This window comes from Elgaria multicarinata, chromosome 23 (assembly GCF_023053635.1).
Source record: "Elgaria multicarinata webbii isolate HBS135686 ecotype San Diego chromosome 23, rElgMul1.1.pri, whole genome shotgun sequence".
Classification (NCBI taxonomy): Eukaryota; Metazoa; Chordata; class Lepidosauria; order Squamata; family Anguidae; genus Elgaria; species Elgaria multicarinata.
In genome coordinates this window covers 9,403,615-9,419,382 of record NC_086193.1, presented here as the reverse complement: position 1 = coordinate 9,419,382, position 15,768 = coordinate 9,403,615, and the positions used below count along the sequence as shown (strand labels likewise).

The following is a 15,768-nucleotide window of genomic DNA, read 5'->3' as shown; positions in this document are numbered from 1 at the left end:
GAGAAAGCCCTCCTCCTAGTAGCCACCTGCCTCACTTCCTTTGGCAGGGGCTCACGGAGAAGGGCCCCTGTAGATGATCTTAAGGTCCGGGCAGGTACATATGGGAGGAGGCGTTCCTTCAAATAACCTGGCCCCAAACCGTTTAGGGCTTTAAATGTTAATACCAGCACTTTGAATCGGGCCCGGACCTGGACTGGCAGCCAATGAAGCTGGAAAAGGACTGGCGTAATGTGATCTCACCAGCCAGTCCCTGTTAGTAAACGGGCTGCCCTGTTTTGTACCAGCTGAAGCTTCCGGACCGTTTTCAAAGGCAGCCCCACGTATAACACATTGCAGTAATCCAAGCGAGAGGTTATCAGAGCATGGATCACTGTAGCGAGGCTATCTTTGTCCAGATAAGGGCGTAGTTGGTATATCAACCTAAGCTGATAAAAGGTGCTCTTTGCCACTGAGTTCACCTGTGCCTCAAGTGACAGCTCTGGACCCAAGAGCACCCCCAAACTACACATGAGTGCAGGAGTTGCGCACCAGTTGGTGTTGGAATTCACAAGGAACGAATTCGACCAACATCCCTAAATTAACTGCTTCTTCTTCTTTTTAATCTCTTAACTCTCTCGCCACCGTTCAGAGAAACGGCTTTGAGCAATTCTGCATTAACTTCGTGAACGAAAAACTTCAACAAATCTTCATTGAGCTCACCCTCAAAGCAGAGCAGGTGAGGCCAGCTTACGGAAACGGGACAGAGCCTTGAGCGTTTCCTTTGCAGGGGCTGGGGTGGGTCAATCTACTGGATCTCTTCCCCCTGTCACTAATTGGAACGGCAATGTTATGTTGCTCTGTTGTGGGTGGGTGTAAAGGTTCCACTCTGACCCCAAGAGCTGTGAAGGGTATGGATACTTGAGGGAACGTCCTCAACTGAGCAGTAGGGCACTGGGTCTGCATGCCCAAATCCCAGATTAAATCCTCAGCGTCTCGGGTTCATAACAATCAAGACATCCTGTTGAAATCAGCCATTTATTTACAATAGAACCATGAGGACTAGAAACATACTTGGTCTTTAGGGGAATGGCCAGAGACCTTGAGAGTCAATGCCCCTCGCAGTAGACAGCACTGGACGAAGGTGAACAAGTGGCCTGACAAGCTATTCACTCATTAATTAGGGCACAATCTGATGCATGTGTAGACAGACAAAAATCCTCCAATTCCAAGCAATCCCCAGCCAGCATGCTGGGGAATTGTAGGACTTTTGTCTGTCTAGACATGTATTGGATTGTGCCTTTAATTGCAATATTTATATTATTATTATTATCTCTTTTCTCGCTCGTGGCGGTTTTTCTAGATGAGGAAAATAGAAGGCTGTGGTTTGGAAACAACAACAGTATAATAAGAGTGGTAACACTCAAACCACAACGACGTCAAAACAACTTACATAGATGAATAATTCAGAAATTTTACAAATGTATAAAGAACAGGCACATCAACAATATTTATAAGATGTTCACACTAACATTCACAACAAAGCCTGCAATATCAACAATCTAATATACATATGGTGAACTATTCAACATGAAGCGTCTTTTATATAAACAGTAGTCCGGTACTAATTGCTGTTTCGAAGATTCTTCCTCAGTATGACGCCACTAAGTTTACAGAAGGAGCCACAAGCTGATAAGGAAACGAGAATGATATGGTGATAAACCCTGGTGAGTTTCTTTCTAATTGTGTAGCCGTGGCTCCTTCTGTAAACTTAGTGGCGTCATAATGAGGAAGAATAATATCTCCGACTTTCTCATGGCTTCTTTACGTGCTGTGCGTTTTAGCTTCCGGCAAATCCTAGCATCAGTTAATGTCTCGGAACACTCGCCCCCGGAAGCACACTCACTTCCCACTGAGTGTGTAGGATTTGGCCTTGAGGAGATAAGCTCTGGAGGGGGCTGACTTCCAGCTGGGGAATCACCCATGAGAGCTTCCTCCCCCACTGGTCCAGGCTGTCTGATGTCTGGCGCTGCATCTTCTAGTCCTGAATCTGATTCTGATTGATGACCTGAAACACCTTCTCCCAAAACAGGGGCAAGTAGGGTTAGACATTACACCTTTTTCCTTTGAAACAAATCCCGGTGTAAGACAACTTCATATGAGTGATCCACAGATCCATTGCATCTGCTTCAACAGATAGGGTCCTTAACTCTTCCCTCGAATTCCATCCTTTCTTTCCTTTCCTTTCCTTTCCTTTCCTTTCCTTCCTTCCATTCTTTTTCCGTCTTTCTGTCTCCCCCCGCCCACCCTCTTCATTCTTCCTTCCCTTCAAACCCACATTTTCACCTCGCTTCTTTTTGACTTTCGACTTAGGAAGAGTACGTGCAAGAGGGGATCAAATGGACTGCGATAGAATATTTCAACAACAAAGTGGTCTGTGATCTCATTGAAAACAAACTGGTAAGGAAGGCACTGATTGGGGAAGGTTAAAAACAAACTCCGCAAAATTCAGAATGAACCCAACGTAAGACTGGAGATATTCTTAAAGTTTGAGAATCGTACCCGTTCATTACTAATCACAATTGTATTGTAATACATTAAAAAATAATAATGAGCCAAATGGGTTCCCAGCAGTTGCGAAAGTTGTTGTTCTTGTTCTTGTTGTTGTTGTTATATACCGCTCCATAGCCAAAGCTCTCTGGACAGTTTACAAAGATTAAAACACTGAACGTTAAAAATCGATATACAAAATTTAAAAACATAGAAGCATACAAATAAGCAACATGCAAAGACAATCTACATTTAAAAACAACTTTCAACTCTCATCCAGGCCTAAAGATAGATCTGGGGTCAATTAAAAACTCAACATATACTGTTAAATCGGAGAAAAGCCTCGACCTGGTGCTGAAAAGGTAACAATGTTGGCGCCAGGCGGGCCTCGTCGGGGAGATCGTTCCACAATTGGGGGGCCACCGCTGAGAAGGCCCTCTCCCTTGTTTCCTTCCTTCGAGTTTCCCTCGGAGGAGGCACCTGGAGGAGGACCTTAGATGTTGAGCGCAGTGTACGGGTAGGTTCATGTCGGGAGAGGCGTTCCGTCAGGTATTGTGGTCCCAAGCCGTGTTAAGTTATGCCACCTTTCCGCCCTTTGATTCTCCCTTTCCGCCTCCCAGAATCCTCCAGGCATCATGAGCGTCTTGGATGATGTCTGCGCCACGGTGTACGCAAAGGGCGAGGGGGCGGATCAGACACTGCTGCAGAAACTCCAGTCGGCGGTGGGCACCCACGAACATTTCAACGGCTCCAGCTCAGGATTCGTCATCCACCACTACGCTGGCAAGGTCTCTGGAGCTCTGACCAGCGGGATACCTCACCCTTGCTTGCCCGTCCTGGTCCCCTTTTTCTTGGGATGCCAAGTTTTATTGTCATAAATACCAACACCATAGCCAGGCGCTCAGTTCAGACCACACGTTAGTCAACGCAGTGGGAGAACTCCACTCAATAGTTGAGTTTTTAGGAGGGTGCTCCCCACATTTTTTATTTTTATTTATTTATTTATTTAAGTATTTTTATGCCGCCATTCAGCCAAAAAAGGCTCTCATGGCGGCTTACAAAAGTATTTCTTGACATGGCATGTTCTAACTGTTGTGGGACTGTGGGCTACCGTGGACTTGAGTAAAACCCATCGTGATGTTTGATTGACAGTTCCTCTTTCCTCCTCCCAATGGTATCCCATCAGCCATTGCTGCAAAAAAACCCACAATCCCAGCAGCTCTCCTAGAGCGGCACTCGCTCCTTTCGCCGCTCTTGCCAGAGAACTCTGTAGCCAGTGGGAAAAGTCAATGCGTCGGGAAACTCCACGGAGGCCTCCACACAATGGCTGTGCAGGAACTCTCCTCTGCACAGAGTGGATATTCAGGGTGGAGTGTTTTCCAATGGAACTCCACCGTTGCGCAGAGTTTTCCCACCGGACCACACATTTCTCAGCGGTGGTGTAGAAACTCCACCGTGGAGTTCCAAAACCGCCATTGGGAAACATGTTCTCTGAACTGAGCCAATGTGAAAGCGTGAAGCCAGGAGTACACATGGGCAAACAGGCGGAGGAATCATGGCAAAATCTGGCATGTCACGAGAGCCTCTTCAGGACAGCTAGGGGGACCTAGAGCAGGAATGGGGAACCTCTGGTCCACAGGCCAAACACACTCCCCACCTAAAGATTTTTTTTACTCTCTTTTATTGAATCGGATTATTATTTATTTATTTTAAAGCATTTTTACACTGAGCTTCAGCCCCCCAAAAAAGGCTCCCAGTGTTGCCCCTGTGAGATCCGTAACGAACAGGATGCTCCTCTGTCCTCAGGTTTACAAACTAAAAGACACAGCACACAAGGAAAAAAGGATGAGGAGGGGAGAGGGAAAAGGCAGCTTCGTCGCTTTCTGAAAGGGCCATTTCAGTGCAGGTTTTTTTTTACAGGAAGGTGGGATACTAGTCAACTAAACAAACAAACAAATATTTATTTATTTGGTGCAGCGCAATGGAATGACAAGAAAGGGAAACATCAGGAAGTCATTGTAGCAGGTCTGGGATGCAATGTGGTAATAGGGATGTGTCAAGTATAAATGGTTCTGGCAGAGGTGTCTCCCCTTTTGGGGGTCACTGGATTTCTGCAGTGCCCCCAGCTTGGCTTGCATTTGCATACAGGTTTTTCCAGAAATCTGGGAACATTTTTGACACCCCACCCAGCCCAGAAATTTGTAAAAATTGCAGCCATGCCTTGCATAATTTGCATTGATTGCAGCTGTCCTATGCTTAACTTTCACAAATGGTGGCTGCAAATTGTGCAATTACCCAAATCAGGGCTAAAATTTGCGCAAATTAAGTAAATGGCAGCTACCATTTGCCCTCATTTCTATTTGAAGAACAACAACTCCCCCACAACAGAAAATCCACAAGCTGGCCTTTATTTGATATAGAATGAGTCAGGCCAGTTTCACACCCTGGATGGAGAATTCTGACATCCCTATACGGTGATTTGGTACAGAGTCTAATAGTACTCTGGAGTTTACTGTCTTCTCAGACTCCTGAACTTGTTACTGGAAAGAAAATTATTTTACCAACGGGCTTGCTAATATATTGACTGGTGGCCAATGCGGTTTTCAGGTGTCCTACGATGTGAGCGGCTTCTGCGAAAGGAATCGCGACGTGCTCTTCACCGACTTGATCGAACTGATGCAGAGCAGTGAATTGTGAGTGTCGGAGCTTCACATTTTGCTGTAGATGTGTTGGACTGCAACACCCATCATCCCCATCCAGCATTGCCAATGGCCAGGGATGATAAGGTCTGCAGTCCAGCACGGCCTAGAGCATCCTTCCCCAACCTGGTGCCCTCCAGGTATGTTGGACTATGACACCCCCTGTCTCCAGCCTTGAGGGTGATGGCAGTAGTAGTCCAAGACATTTAGAGTGTGCCAACTTGGGAAGGCTGCTCTGGAGGGCTGCACATTGCCCACCCCTGAACTAAAATACCTTTCTCCAGCCTGCCATGCTGTAGATGTGTTGGATTACAACACCCATCATCCCCAGGCAGCAAGACATTTAGAGTGTGCTAACTTGGGGAAGGCTGCTCTGGAGGGCTGCACATTGCCCACCCCTGAACTAAAACACCTTTCTCCAGCCTGCCATGCTGTAGATGTGTTGGACTACAACACCCATCATCCCCAGACAGCAAGACATTTAGAGTGTGCCACCTTGGGGGAGGCTGCACATTGCCCACCTCTGAACTAAAGCACCTTTCTCCAGCCTGCCATGCTGTAGATGTGTTGGACTACAACACCCATCATCCCCAGACAGCAAGACATTTAGAGTGTGCCGCCTTGGGGAAGGCTGCACATTACCCACCTCTGAACTTAAGCACCTTTCTCCAGCCTGCCATGCTGTCAATGTGTTGGACTACAACACCCATCATCCCCAGACAGCAAGATATTTAGAGTGTGCCACCTTGGGGAAGGCTGCTCTGGAGGGCAACAGGGTTCCCAGCTTTGGGCTAGATAGCATCATAGAATCACAGAATCAAAGAATAGTAGAGTTGGAAGGAGCCTACAAGGCCATCGAGTCCAACCCCCTGCTCAATGCAGGAATCCACCCTAAAGCATCCCTGACAGATGGTTGTCCAGCTGCCTCTTGAAGGCCTCTAGGGTGGGAGAGCCCACCACCTCCCTAGGTCATTGATTCCACTGTTGTACTGCTTTAACAGTCAGGACGTTTTTCCTGATGTTTTGTTGTACTGCTCTAATCCATTATTATTATTTATTATTATTATTTATTTATATAGCACCATCAGTGTACATGGTGCTGTACAGAGTAAAACAATAAAATAGCAAAAACCTGCCGCAGAGGCTTACATTCTAATAAAATAACAATAAAACAATAAGGAGAAGAGAATGCACCAAACAGGCACTTTTATACTAACAATATAAAAGTCAGATCAAAATCAAGTTTTAAAAGCTTTAGAAAAAAGAAAAGTTTTTAGCTGAGCTTTAAAAAGTTTTTCCTGATGTCCAGCTGGAATCTGGCTTCCTTTAACTTGAGCCCATGATTCCATGTCCTGCACTCTGGGAGGATCAAGAAGAGATCCTGGCCCCCCTCTGTGTGACAAACTTTCAAGTATTTGAAGAGTGCTATCATGTCTCCCCTCCGTCTTCTCTTCTCCAGGCTCAACAGGCCCAGATAAATCTACTCAGTCTGATTAAGCAGGAGCTCTTCTTAAGGTTAGATCTTTCGGCAGGCATTGGCCAAGGGACCAAAATGGGAACGCCATATTCAGGGGCAGTCTACCACAAAACACAACATGCTGCCAGACCAAGAAATGGGTTTTGTGTGTGTGTTGGAAGGTTCCCAGAAGCTTCAGGCTAAGCCCATTCATCTAATCCAGCGGGGCTCTCATAGCTCAGTGTAGTAGAGCACATTCTAGACATGCAGAGGGTACAGGTTCAATCCCCGGTAGGGCGAGGAAAGAATCCTGCCTGAAACCCTGTATAGCCGCTGCTGCCAGTCAGTGTTGACAACACTGGGCTAGATAGACCAAGATAAAGTCTGACTCGGGATAACACAGCTTCTGGTGTTCCTGTGTTCCCTGGAATTTTACTTTTCTCTCTCTCTTTTGGGGTGTTTCCTTGTCTTTAAGTCACGATGCTTTTCTTCTTGGCTTCTCAGTGCCTTCATCCGGATGCTTTTCCCAGAAAAACTTGACGCAGACAAAAAAGGACGGCCCACCACAGCTGGGAGCAAAATCAAGGTAACCCTCCAGTTGGCGTTCTAGGTATTCCTTTACTTCCCACCGTGAGCAGCTGGGAAGCCTGTAAGGAAAATAACGCCATCAGTGAAGCAGGACGATACTGAAAGCTAGGTCTGTGCACGGACCCCTCAAGCCACTTCCGAGGCTGCATCGGAGTTTCAAAATCAACCCCGACCTGCCTTACCCTGCTTTGGACCCAGACTGACCTGCTCTAGCCTCTGGATCCAAAGCGGGATTCGGACATCCGAAGTGGGATTCGGACATCCAAAGCAGGATTTGGACATCCGAATCCCACCCAGCTTCACTGTATGAAAGACTAGGACAAAGGATACCAAATCCATGTGTTCCATTTTAAGGGTACAGGGTTGGGGATGGCGAGCTACTCCAGAAAACCAAACTCCAGTAAGAAAACTGGACAAGGAACTGAAGGAGTTTCACCGTTGGTTCCCTGGAGCAAAAGATGGTGAGGTGGTGGCTTTCAAACGTCTTGGTTCTTCCCAAACAGAGACAGGCCAATGACCTGGTGAACACACTGATGAAGTGTACGCCCCACTACATCCGTTGCATTAAACCCAACGAGACCAAGAGGCCCCGAGACTGGGAGGAGAGTAGGTAAGACAGGCGGACAGACGGGCCAAATCCCCAACAAAACCAGTTGCCAAAAGTTCCCCATCCTTCCACCTCTATGGTAGAGACTTAAACTGCTTTAGCATCCCTCTTTCCTGGGGAATCCTGGGAACTGTAGTTCTGTTGGGAGGGAGAAGGGAAACCCAGGACCGTGCAAAACAGCTGATGTCACCGTTCACCTCCTCACTAAGTTGCATGTGCGCCGCTTGCAGGGTAAAGCATCAAGTGGAATACCTGGGTTTGAAGGAGAATATCAGAGTCCGGAGAGCCGGCTTTGCGTACCGCAGATTGTTCCATAAATTCCTGCAAAGGTAAGGATCTGTCCGTGGTAGCCAGGAGGGCGTAGCGAACTCTGGGTTGGAGCTCCGTGCCCAGAAGTGTTATGTACCCGCTAGAAGGGCTAACGCAGTTCTGGGCTGCATTGGAAGACACATCCAAGATGTGCAGTGTCCTTATTCTTCTCTACTTTATTTATTTATTTATTTATTTATTTATTTATTACATTTTTATACCGCCCCATAGCCGAAGCTCTCTGGGCGGTTCACAAAAATTCAAACCATAAAAAGCGTAATAAAACAACCAACAGTCTAAAAACACAATTAAAAACACAATATAAAAAGCACAACCAGGATAAAAAAAAAAAACTGCAGAAATTGATGTAGGTTAAAATACGGAATTAAAAGAGCAAAATTTAAATTTAAGTTAGATTAGGTGTTAAAATACTGAGAAAATAAAAGGGTCTTCAGCTGGCGACAGAGGGAATACAGTGTAGGCGCCAGGCGGACCTCTCTGGGAAGCTCGTTCCACAGCCAGGGTGCCACAGCAGAGAAGGCCCTGCTCATGGTAGCCACTTGCCTCACTTCGTTTGACAGAGGCTCGCGGAGAAGGACCCCTGAGGATGATCTTAAGGCCCGGGCAGGTACTTATGGGAGGAGGCGTTTCTTCAAATAACCTGGCCCCAAGCCGTTTAGGGCTTTGAATGTTAGTACCAGCCTTGCCTGCATTCCCTCTTTGAAAGAGGAGTGATTTGGCAGGGAAAGGGGCGGCGTTTTTTGGATACACTCCCTAAATTAAAACAATTAAAAAATTTGGGCCTCCTTAAAATGAGAGGGGCACTTCTGTCACCAGAGGAAAGGGCTACGCGGAGAGCCCTCTTAAAGCTTCCCCTCTGTCCTTCTCTGAATCCTCCGCCTGCGTCCAGCCCAAATTTCAGCAACCCTTTGGAGTTTATTATTATTTATTTATTTGCAATATTTATATACTGCTCCCCGTTGAAAATTTTGGAGCGATGTACAAGATAAAACAAAAACAGTATAAAATACTTTAAAATAGATTTTAAAAGATGCAAAATGCACAGTAAACCGTGGCTGGTCGTTAAGGGAAGGCTTCCTGGAATAATGGCATTTTCAGGAGGTGCCGAAAGGAATACAAAATTGGCGCCTGACCTCCAGAGGCAGGGAGTTCCATAGGAGGGGGGGCCACCATGCTGAAGGCTCTTCCCCTGGTGGACTCCAATCAGAGGATGGGTCTATGTGGACCCACCAGGAGTTATTATTTGAGATGGGATTGTCTGCCCCTTTCTCCAGATATGCCATCCTGACCCCTGAAACCTGGCCAAAATGGCGAGGAGATGAGCGTCAAGGAGTCCAGCACCTGCTGAGGTCTGTCAACATGGATGTGGACCAGTATCAGATGGGCCGCACAAAGGTTTTCGTCAAGAACCCCGAGTCGGTAAGCCGAGTGGGTCCGTAGCTCTGTCCCAGAGTGCTAGATTGGGTGTGTGTGTGTGTTCCGTTCTATCAGAATCTATTTTGCCTCAGGCCCACTTGAAATTTCAAGTGCTGAGTTGACTAAACCAGGTAGGTTGAATTAGAGGAGCATTTTAGAATCCCAATGGAGTGCTAGGCTGAAAACAACAGAATGAAATTTAATAGGGATAAATGCCAAGTTCTACATTTAGGAAATAGAAACCAAATGCACAGTTACAAGATGGGGGATACTTGGCTCAGCAATACTACAAACGAGAAGGATCTTGGAATTGTTGTAGATCACAAGCTGAATGTGAGCCAACGGTGCGATAGGGCTGCAAGAAAGGCAAATGCTGTTTTGGGCTGCATTAATAGAAGTATAGCTTCCAAATCACGTGAGGTACTGGTTCCTCTCTATTCGGCCCTGGTTAGGCCTCATCTAGAGTATTGCGTCCAGTTCTGGGCTCCACAATTCAAGAAGGACGCAGACAAGCTGGAGCGTGTTCAGAGGAGGGCAACCAGGATGATCAGGGCTCTGGAAACAAAGCCCTAGGAAGAGAGACTGAAAGAACTGGGCATGTTTAGCCTGGAGAAGAGAAGATTGAGGGGAGACATGAGAGCACTCTTCAAATACTTAAAAGGTTGTCACACAGAGGAGGGCCAGGACCTCTTCTCGATCCTCCCAGAGTGCAGGACACGGAATAACAGGTTCAAGTTAAAGGAAGCCAGATTCCAGCTGGACATCAGGAAAAACTTCCTGACTGTTAGAGCAGTGCGACGGTGGAATCAGTTGCCTAGGGAGGTTGTGGGCTCTCCCAAACTAGAGGCCTTCAGGAGGCAGCTGGACAGCCCTCTGTCAGGGATGCTTTGAGGTGGATTCCTGCATTGAGCAGCGGGTCGGACTCGATGGCCTTAGAGGCCCCTTCCAACTCTACTATTTTCTGATTCAAAAGTCTCCACTTGCCATCTTGTCAATACCCACTAGGCTCTACCCTCTGTCTAAATATTCAGTAGGCTCCTCCCCATCTCTCACCAACACTCACTTGGCTCCACCTCTTCTCTCACCATTACTCACTTGGCTCCTCCCCTGCCGGGTTCCCTAACCAATAAAATTGCACCTTAGCTCCACCCCCTAGCCGATCCCATGGATCTGCCCACTGACCAAACCCCGTGACCCTGCCCTTTGTCTCCACCCATTGATCAACCGATGGCTCCGCCCACCGCCATTTCATTAAAATCACACACAAGCACCCTTCTTTGAACAGCTCTGTCCTAAATGCATCACAGGGTTCGCAGTCTCGGTTGCTTCGTGCCGTGGAATCCCAAAGCGGCGTGTCTACTGTGCCATTAAAATTAAGCAAGAATCTTCCATTGCTTTAAGGGAAGGGCTGTAGCACAGTGGTAGAGTCCCTGCTTCGCGTGCAGAAGGGGCCCAGTTGAATCCCCGTCAACTCCAGGAAGAGCCTGGGAAATATCCATGTCTGTAACCCCGGAGAGGCCCTACCAGCTGGTTTGGATCAGCAAACTCACTGGTGCTCTCTAGATGTTTTGGACCACAACTCCCATAACCTCTAGTCGTTTGGAGATGATGAGAGTTGTAGTCCAGAAACATCCGGAGGGCGTTAGGGAGAGACGGCTTTGTTCCGGCCTCTTCTCCCCATGCTGATTTCATTTCGCCCACCCCGGCTCCAGCTTTTCCTTCTCGAGGAGATGCGGGAACGGAAGTTTGACAGCTATGCCCGGGTGATCCAGAAAGCATGGCGTCGCCACATCGCCATCCGGAAGTACGAGCAGATGCGAGAAGAAGGTAAGGCCGAGGCCTGGGTGGTTTCTAAGCAAGCGGACACACGAACGAAGCAGGCCACCTTAAGGACTAGAGGCTTGGCTTTTCGTTTTTGTTTTTCAATGCGAGCCGTGGCGATACGCCCACTAATTTCTCCCTCCCGCCCTCAACCCTTCCACACAGCCTCCCACATCCTGTACAGCTTCAAGGAAAGGCGACGGAACAGCATCAACCGAAACTTTGTGGGCGATTACCTGGGCATGGAGGACAAGCCGGAGCTGCGACAGTTCTTGGGCAAGAGGGAGAGGATCGATTTTGCCGACTCGGTCACCAAATACGACAGGCGGTTTAAGGTAAAGCCAGGAGGGCCATGTCGCTTCCCACCCTGCCCTCCAACCCAGGAATAGTAACACTTTTGGCATCTGTAGAGACCCTTGACCTGTCCAAAGGGCTTCGTAAAAGTTATCTCACAGGGAGACATTTTTCTCCCTCTCTCATAATATTCTATGATTCAGCCAGCCTCGGCCCGAATCTGGTTCAGGACCGGATTGGGTCACCTCGGCCCAAAGCAGCTGAAGTGCTTCGGGCTGATTTGCCCTGATGGCCCACCGATGCCCACCCACTTGCAGGACTTGTCTGAAACCTCCATTTGCGCTGGTGAACCTCCTGTCCTCCAGGAGAACCGCTCTGGCCTGCCGTAGACCTACTGTTGTCATTTAAGGCAGAAACAACTCTGAAGAGTGCTAGGGCAGTTCCAAGATGCTCGGGGTCGAATTGTCCTCCGAGGCAAATCCAGGGGGCTGTACACGGCCCTACTCAAAAGCCCCCGACACTTCAAACTTTTGCCCCAAAGAAGGCAATTCATCACACGGATCACTGGGTTGCCCTTAGATTTGGTTGTCCTGAATCTTGTGTGCCCATTGGCTAGCTAGCAGTCTCTCTAGCCCCACCCCACTAAAGACATGCTAGCACCTTCTAGACACCAGTGGTGCCCTCAAGGACTATTGGGCAGGTGTGGAGGAGGCTCCACCCAGCACAATACATTTGGAGGTGAGCAAAGTAATGCCCATTCCCATCTAAAGAAGAGAAGACCCCAAAGTTCAGGGTCTAAAATTACCTGCGTGGTTCCATCGTCCACGGAAGACCTTCTGTACGTCTTTGATGCAACCTCTTCCTCCTCAGCCTATCAAGCGCGACTTCATCTTGACGCCCAAACACTTCTACCTGATCGGCCGGGAGAAGGTGAAGAAAGGGCCCGAGAAAGGCCAAATCCGGGAGGTGCTGAAGAAGAAAGTGGAGGTCCAGGCAGTCAACAGAGTGTCCCTCAGGTGATGCTTATTCCTATCTTTTTCCTAAGTGTCTGCACTCAGTACCTGTGTTGTATTGTTTATGGCTGGCGTCCGCCGTCTTTGGTGCATGCCACGGGCTCAGCCTGTCCTTCTGAAACCAGGTGGCCTCCCGACATGTCGGACTACAAGTCCCATCCATCCAAGCCAGCCAGCAGAGGCTAATGGGACTTGCAGTCCAATCTGTTTGGTGAACATATGGAAAGGAGGACAGTGCTCCTGCAAATTTAACAGATGTATAGAAAAGGGAATTTCAGCCGGTGTCTTTTGTATGCATGCATCACCTGGTGGAATTCCCTCTTCATCACAACAGTGAAAGCTGCAGCTGCCCTGCCCTCTTGACCAGATACGAAAGAGGGCAGGGCTCCTTCAGCTTTCACTGTTGCAATGAAGAGGGACTTTCACCAGGTGCTACTTGCATTCAAATGACACCGGCTGAAATTCCCTTTTCTATGCAACTGTTAAAGATACAGGAGCCTGGTCCTCCTTTCCATAGGGTCACCCTACTTAAGTATCCTATTGAAGTCTTCCTCCGCTATGCCAACCCGGGGGATCCATACCTCTCTGCTCATTTCCCCATCCCACCCCTCTCTCAAGGGGGACTGACGCTCCTCGCTTTTCTCTGTGTTTTCCCCCCTTTGGGGACCCTCCCGCAGCACAAGACAAGACGACTTCTTCGTCCTCCATGAAGCCGATGCGGACACGTTCCTGGAGTCCATCTTCAAGACAGAACTCATCAGCCTCTTGTGCAAGCGTTACGAAGAGGCGACCCGGAACAAACTCCTGCTCATTTTCAATGACACGTAAGTGCACCGAGACGACAGGCCGGGAAACCTGCTTAGGCGCTCCTCCATTACGATGCGCGGGGGGCAGCCCGGTGCTGCCCCCCTGCCACGTCCCAAACAGAAACAGTCTTACCACGGAGGATTGGGATTCCAATCTGCGGCTCTAAATTCCCGTGGTTTCATCTGCGAATTTGTGCCAATTGCAGTCGCAAATGTGTATTGACGCAAATACATTTTGACCCCACACACACAAAAAGTCCCTGGATTTCTGGGGGTGGGGTGGGGGGAACCCTGCAGCTTTGCTCAGAAATGCCAGCCGAGTGGGCTGTGTTGTGGAAACCCAGTGATCCCAAAACGCGTCATATCTTCCATCCAACACTCCCTGAGCGACCTCTCCACCTTCTCAATTGTCTACTCCACTTTAAGAACATGAGAAGTGCCCTGATGCTGGATCAGACCAAGGGTCCATGCAGTCCAGCACTCTATTCGCACAGTGGGCAACTAGCTGTTGACCAGGGACTCACAAGCAGGACACGGGTGCCAACAGCACCCTCCCGCCCATGTTCCCCAGCAACTGGAGGGAGCACATAGAGACATCATGGCTAGTAGCCTTGATAGCCTTCTCCTCTAGGAATTAATCTTACCCCCATCCCTTGGCCGTGTTTTCCATGAAGTCCTGCCTGGTCTGTGCCGATCAGGAAGCCAGATTCCGGCTGGACATCAGGAAAAACTTCCTGACTGTTACAGCACTACGACAATGGAACCAGTGACCTAGGGAGGTGGTGGGCTCTCCCACACTAGAGGCCTTCAAGAGGCAGCTGGACAACCATCTGTCAGGGATGCTTTAAGGTGGACTCCTGTATTGAGCAGGGGGTTGGACTGGATGGCCTTAGAGGCCCCTCCCAACTCTACTTTTCAATGATTCTATGATCAATTTCCGAGTTCCAACACAATGAGAGAGATAGAATCATAGAATAGCAGAGTTGGAAGGGGCCTCTAAGGCCATCGAGTCCAACCCCCTGCTCAATGCAGGAATCCACCCTAAAGCATCCCTGACAGATGGTTGTCCAGCTGCCTCTTGAAGGCCTCCAGTGTGGGAGAGCCCACAACCTCCCTAGATAAAACCTCCCTAGATAGAAAGACATCTGTCTTCACCATGTCCCATCATTTTGCAAACTGCTGCAAAAATCCCCTCCCTTAATTGTCTTCCCCCTCCCTTGAAACCCAAAGGCCCCAAATGCTCTACCTGAGCCTTTCCCAACTGGGTGACTTCCAGCTGTTTTGGACTACAACTACCATAATCCCCAACCAGCAGAGCCAACGGCCAAGCCTTTTGAGCTATCTTGGTAAGACTTGCATCCTGAAAGATGGCGTATAGAGAGCTTCGGCTATGGGGTGGTATATAAATAAATAATGATAATAATGGCGACTAGGGCATGATGGGAGTTGTAGTCCAAAACATCTGGAAGGTACCAGGTTGAGGATGTAGCTTTTTCCCCATAAAGGAGGTGTTTCAGATGTGGGTGCCAACTCTCCAAAATCTGCTGTTATTAAAGGTGCATGTTATATTAATGTATACATTTTAAATGGTAGCATTAAATTGTCCCCTTTTTGATGGGTATGTTCAATGGAGGCTGGTGACTCTGATTTCAGTGGGGCTGTGAATCCATTCTGGGTTTCAGATGGATAGATTTCAGCACCTTCAATTGCTCCTTTAGAGTTCTGCCCAGTTCTGACGGAAAACCAGAGCACATTCACAGCTTTTTGACATCAGTGCCATCAACCTTCCTGAGATTTAGGGTGACCCTATGGAAAGGAGGACAGGGCTCCTGTATCTTTAGCAGTTGTATAGAAAAGAGAATTTCAGCAGGTGTCCTTTGTATGCACACAGCACCTGGTGAAATCCCCTCTTCATCACAGTACTTAAAGCTGCAGGAACCCCTCCCCTCGTTCATATCTGGTCAAGAGGGTAGGGCTCCTGCAGCTTTAACTGTTGTGATGAAGAGGGAACCAGGTGCTGTGTGCATACAAAGGACACCTGCTGAAATTCTCTTTTCTATGCAACTGTTAAAGATACAGGAGCCCTGTCCACCTTTGCATAGAGTCACCCGATGATACGCATCATTATTATTATTATTAATTACTATTATTTCTCTCTTCTCCCCCTTTTTTTTTTTGTGGAGGATTTTTTGGTTGGGTTATTTGCAAATTT

The 15,768-nt window shown here is 48.2% G+C and overlaps 1 protein-coding gene across 1 annotated transcript in view; it reads left to right on the top strand.

The window, feature by feature from the left end:
* Positions 1–15,768, top strand: part of MYO1F (myosin IF) — a 60,176-nt gene that overhangs the window by 38,152 nt on the left and 6,256 nt on the right. The window contains exons 12-23 of the mRNA XM_063147111.1: positions 629–715; positions 2,350–2,436; positions 3,147–3,314; positions 5,134–5,219; positions 7,186–7,267; positions 7,773–7,879; positions 8,107–8,205; positions 9,481–9,625; positions 11,335–11,449; positions 11,609–11,778; positions 12,608–12,753; positions 13,428–13,574. Coding sequence (XP_063003181.1) covers positions 629–715; positions 2,350–2,436; positions 3,147–3,314; positions 5,134–5,219; positions 7,186–7,267; positions 7,773–7,879; positions 8,107–8,205; positions 9,481–9,625; positions 11,335–11,449; positions 11,609–11,778; positions 12,608–12,753; positions 13,428–13,574 — 1,439 coding nt within the window. The remainder of the gene's footprint in view (positions 1–628; positions 716–2,349; positions 2,437–3,146; positions 3,315–5,133; positions 5,220–7,185; positions 7,268–7,772; positions 7,880–8,106; positions 8,206–9,480; positions 9,626–11,334; positions 11,450–11,608; positions 11,779–12,607; positions 12,754–13,427; positions 13,575–15,768) is intronic.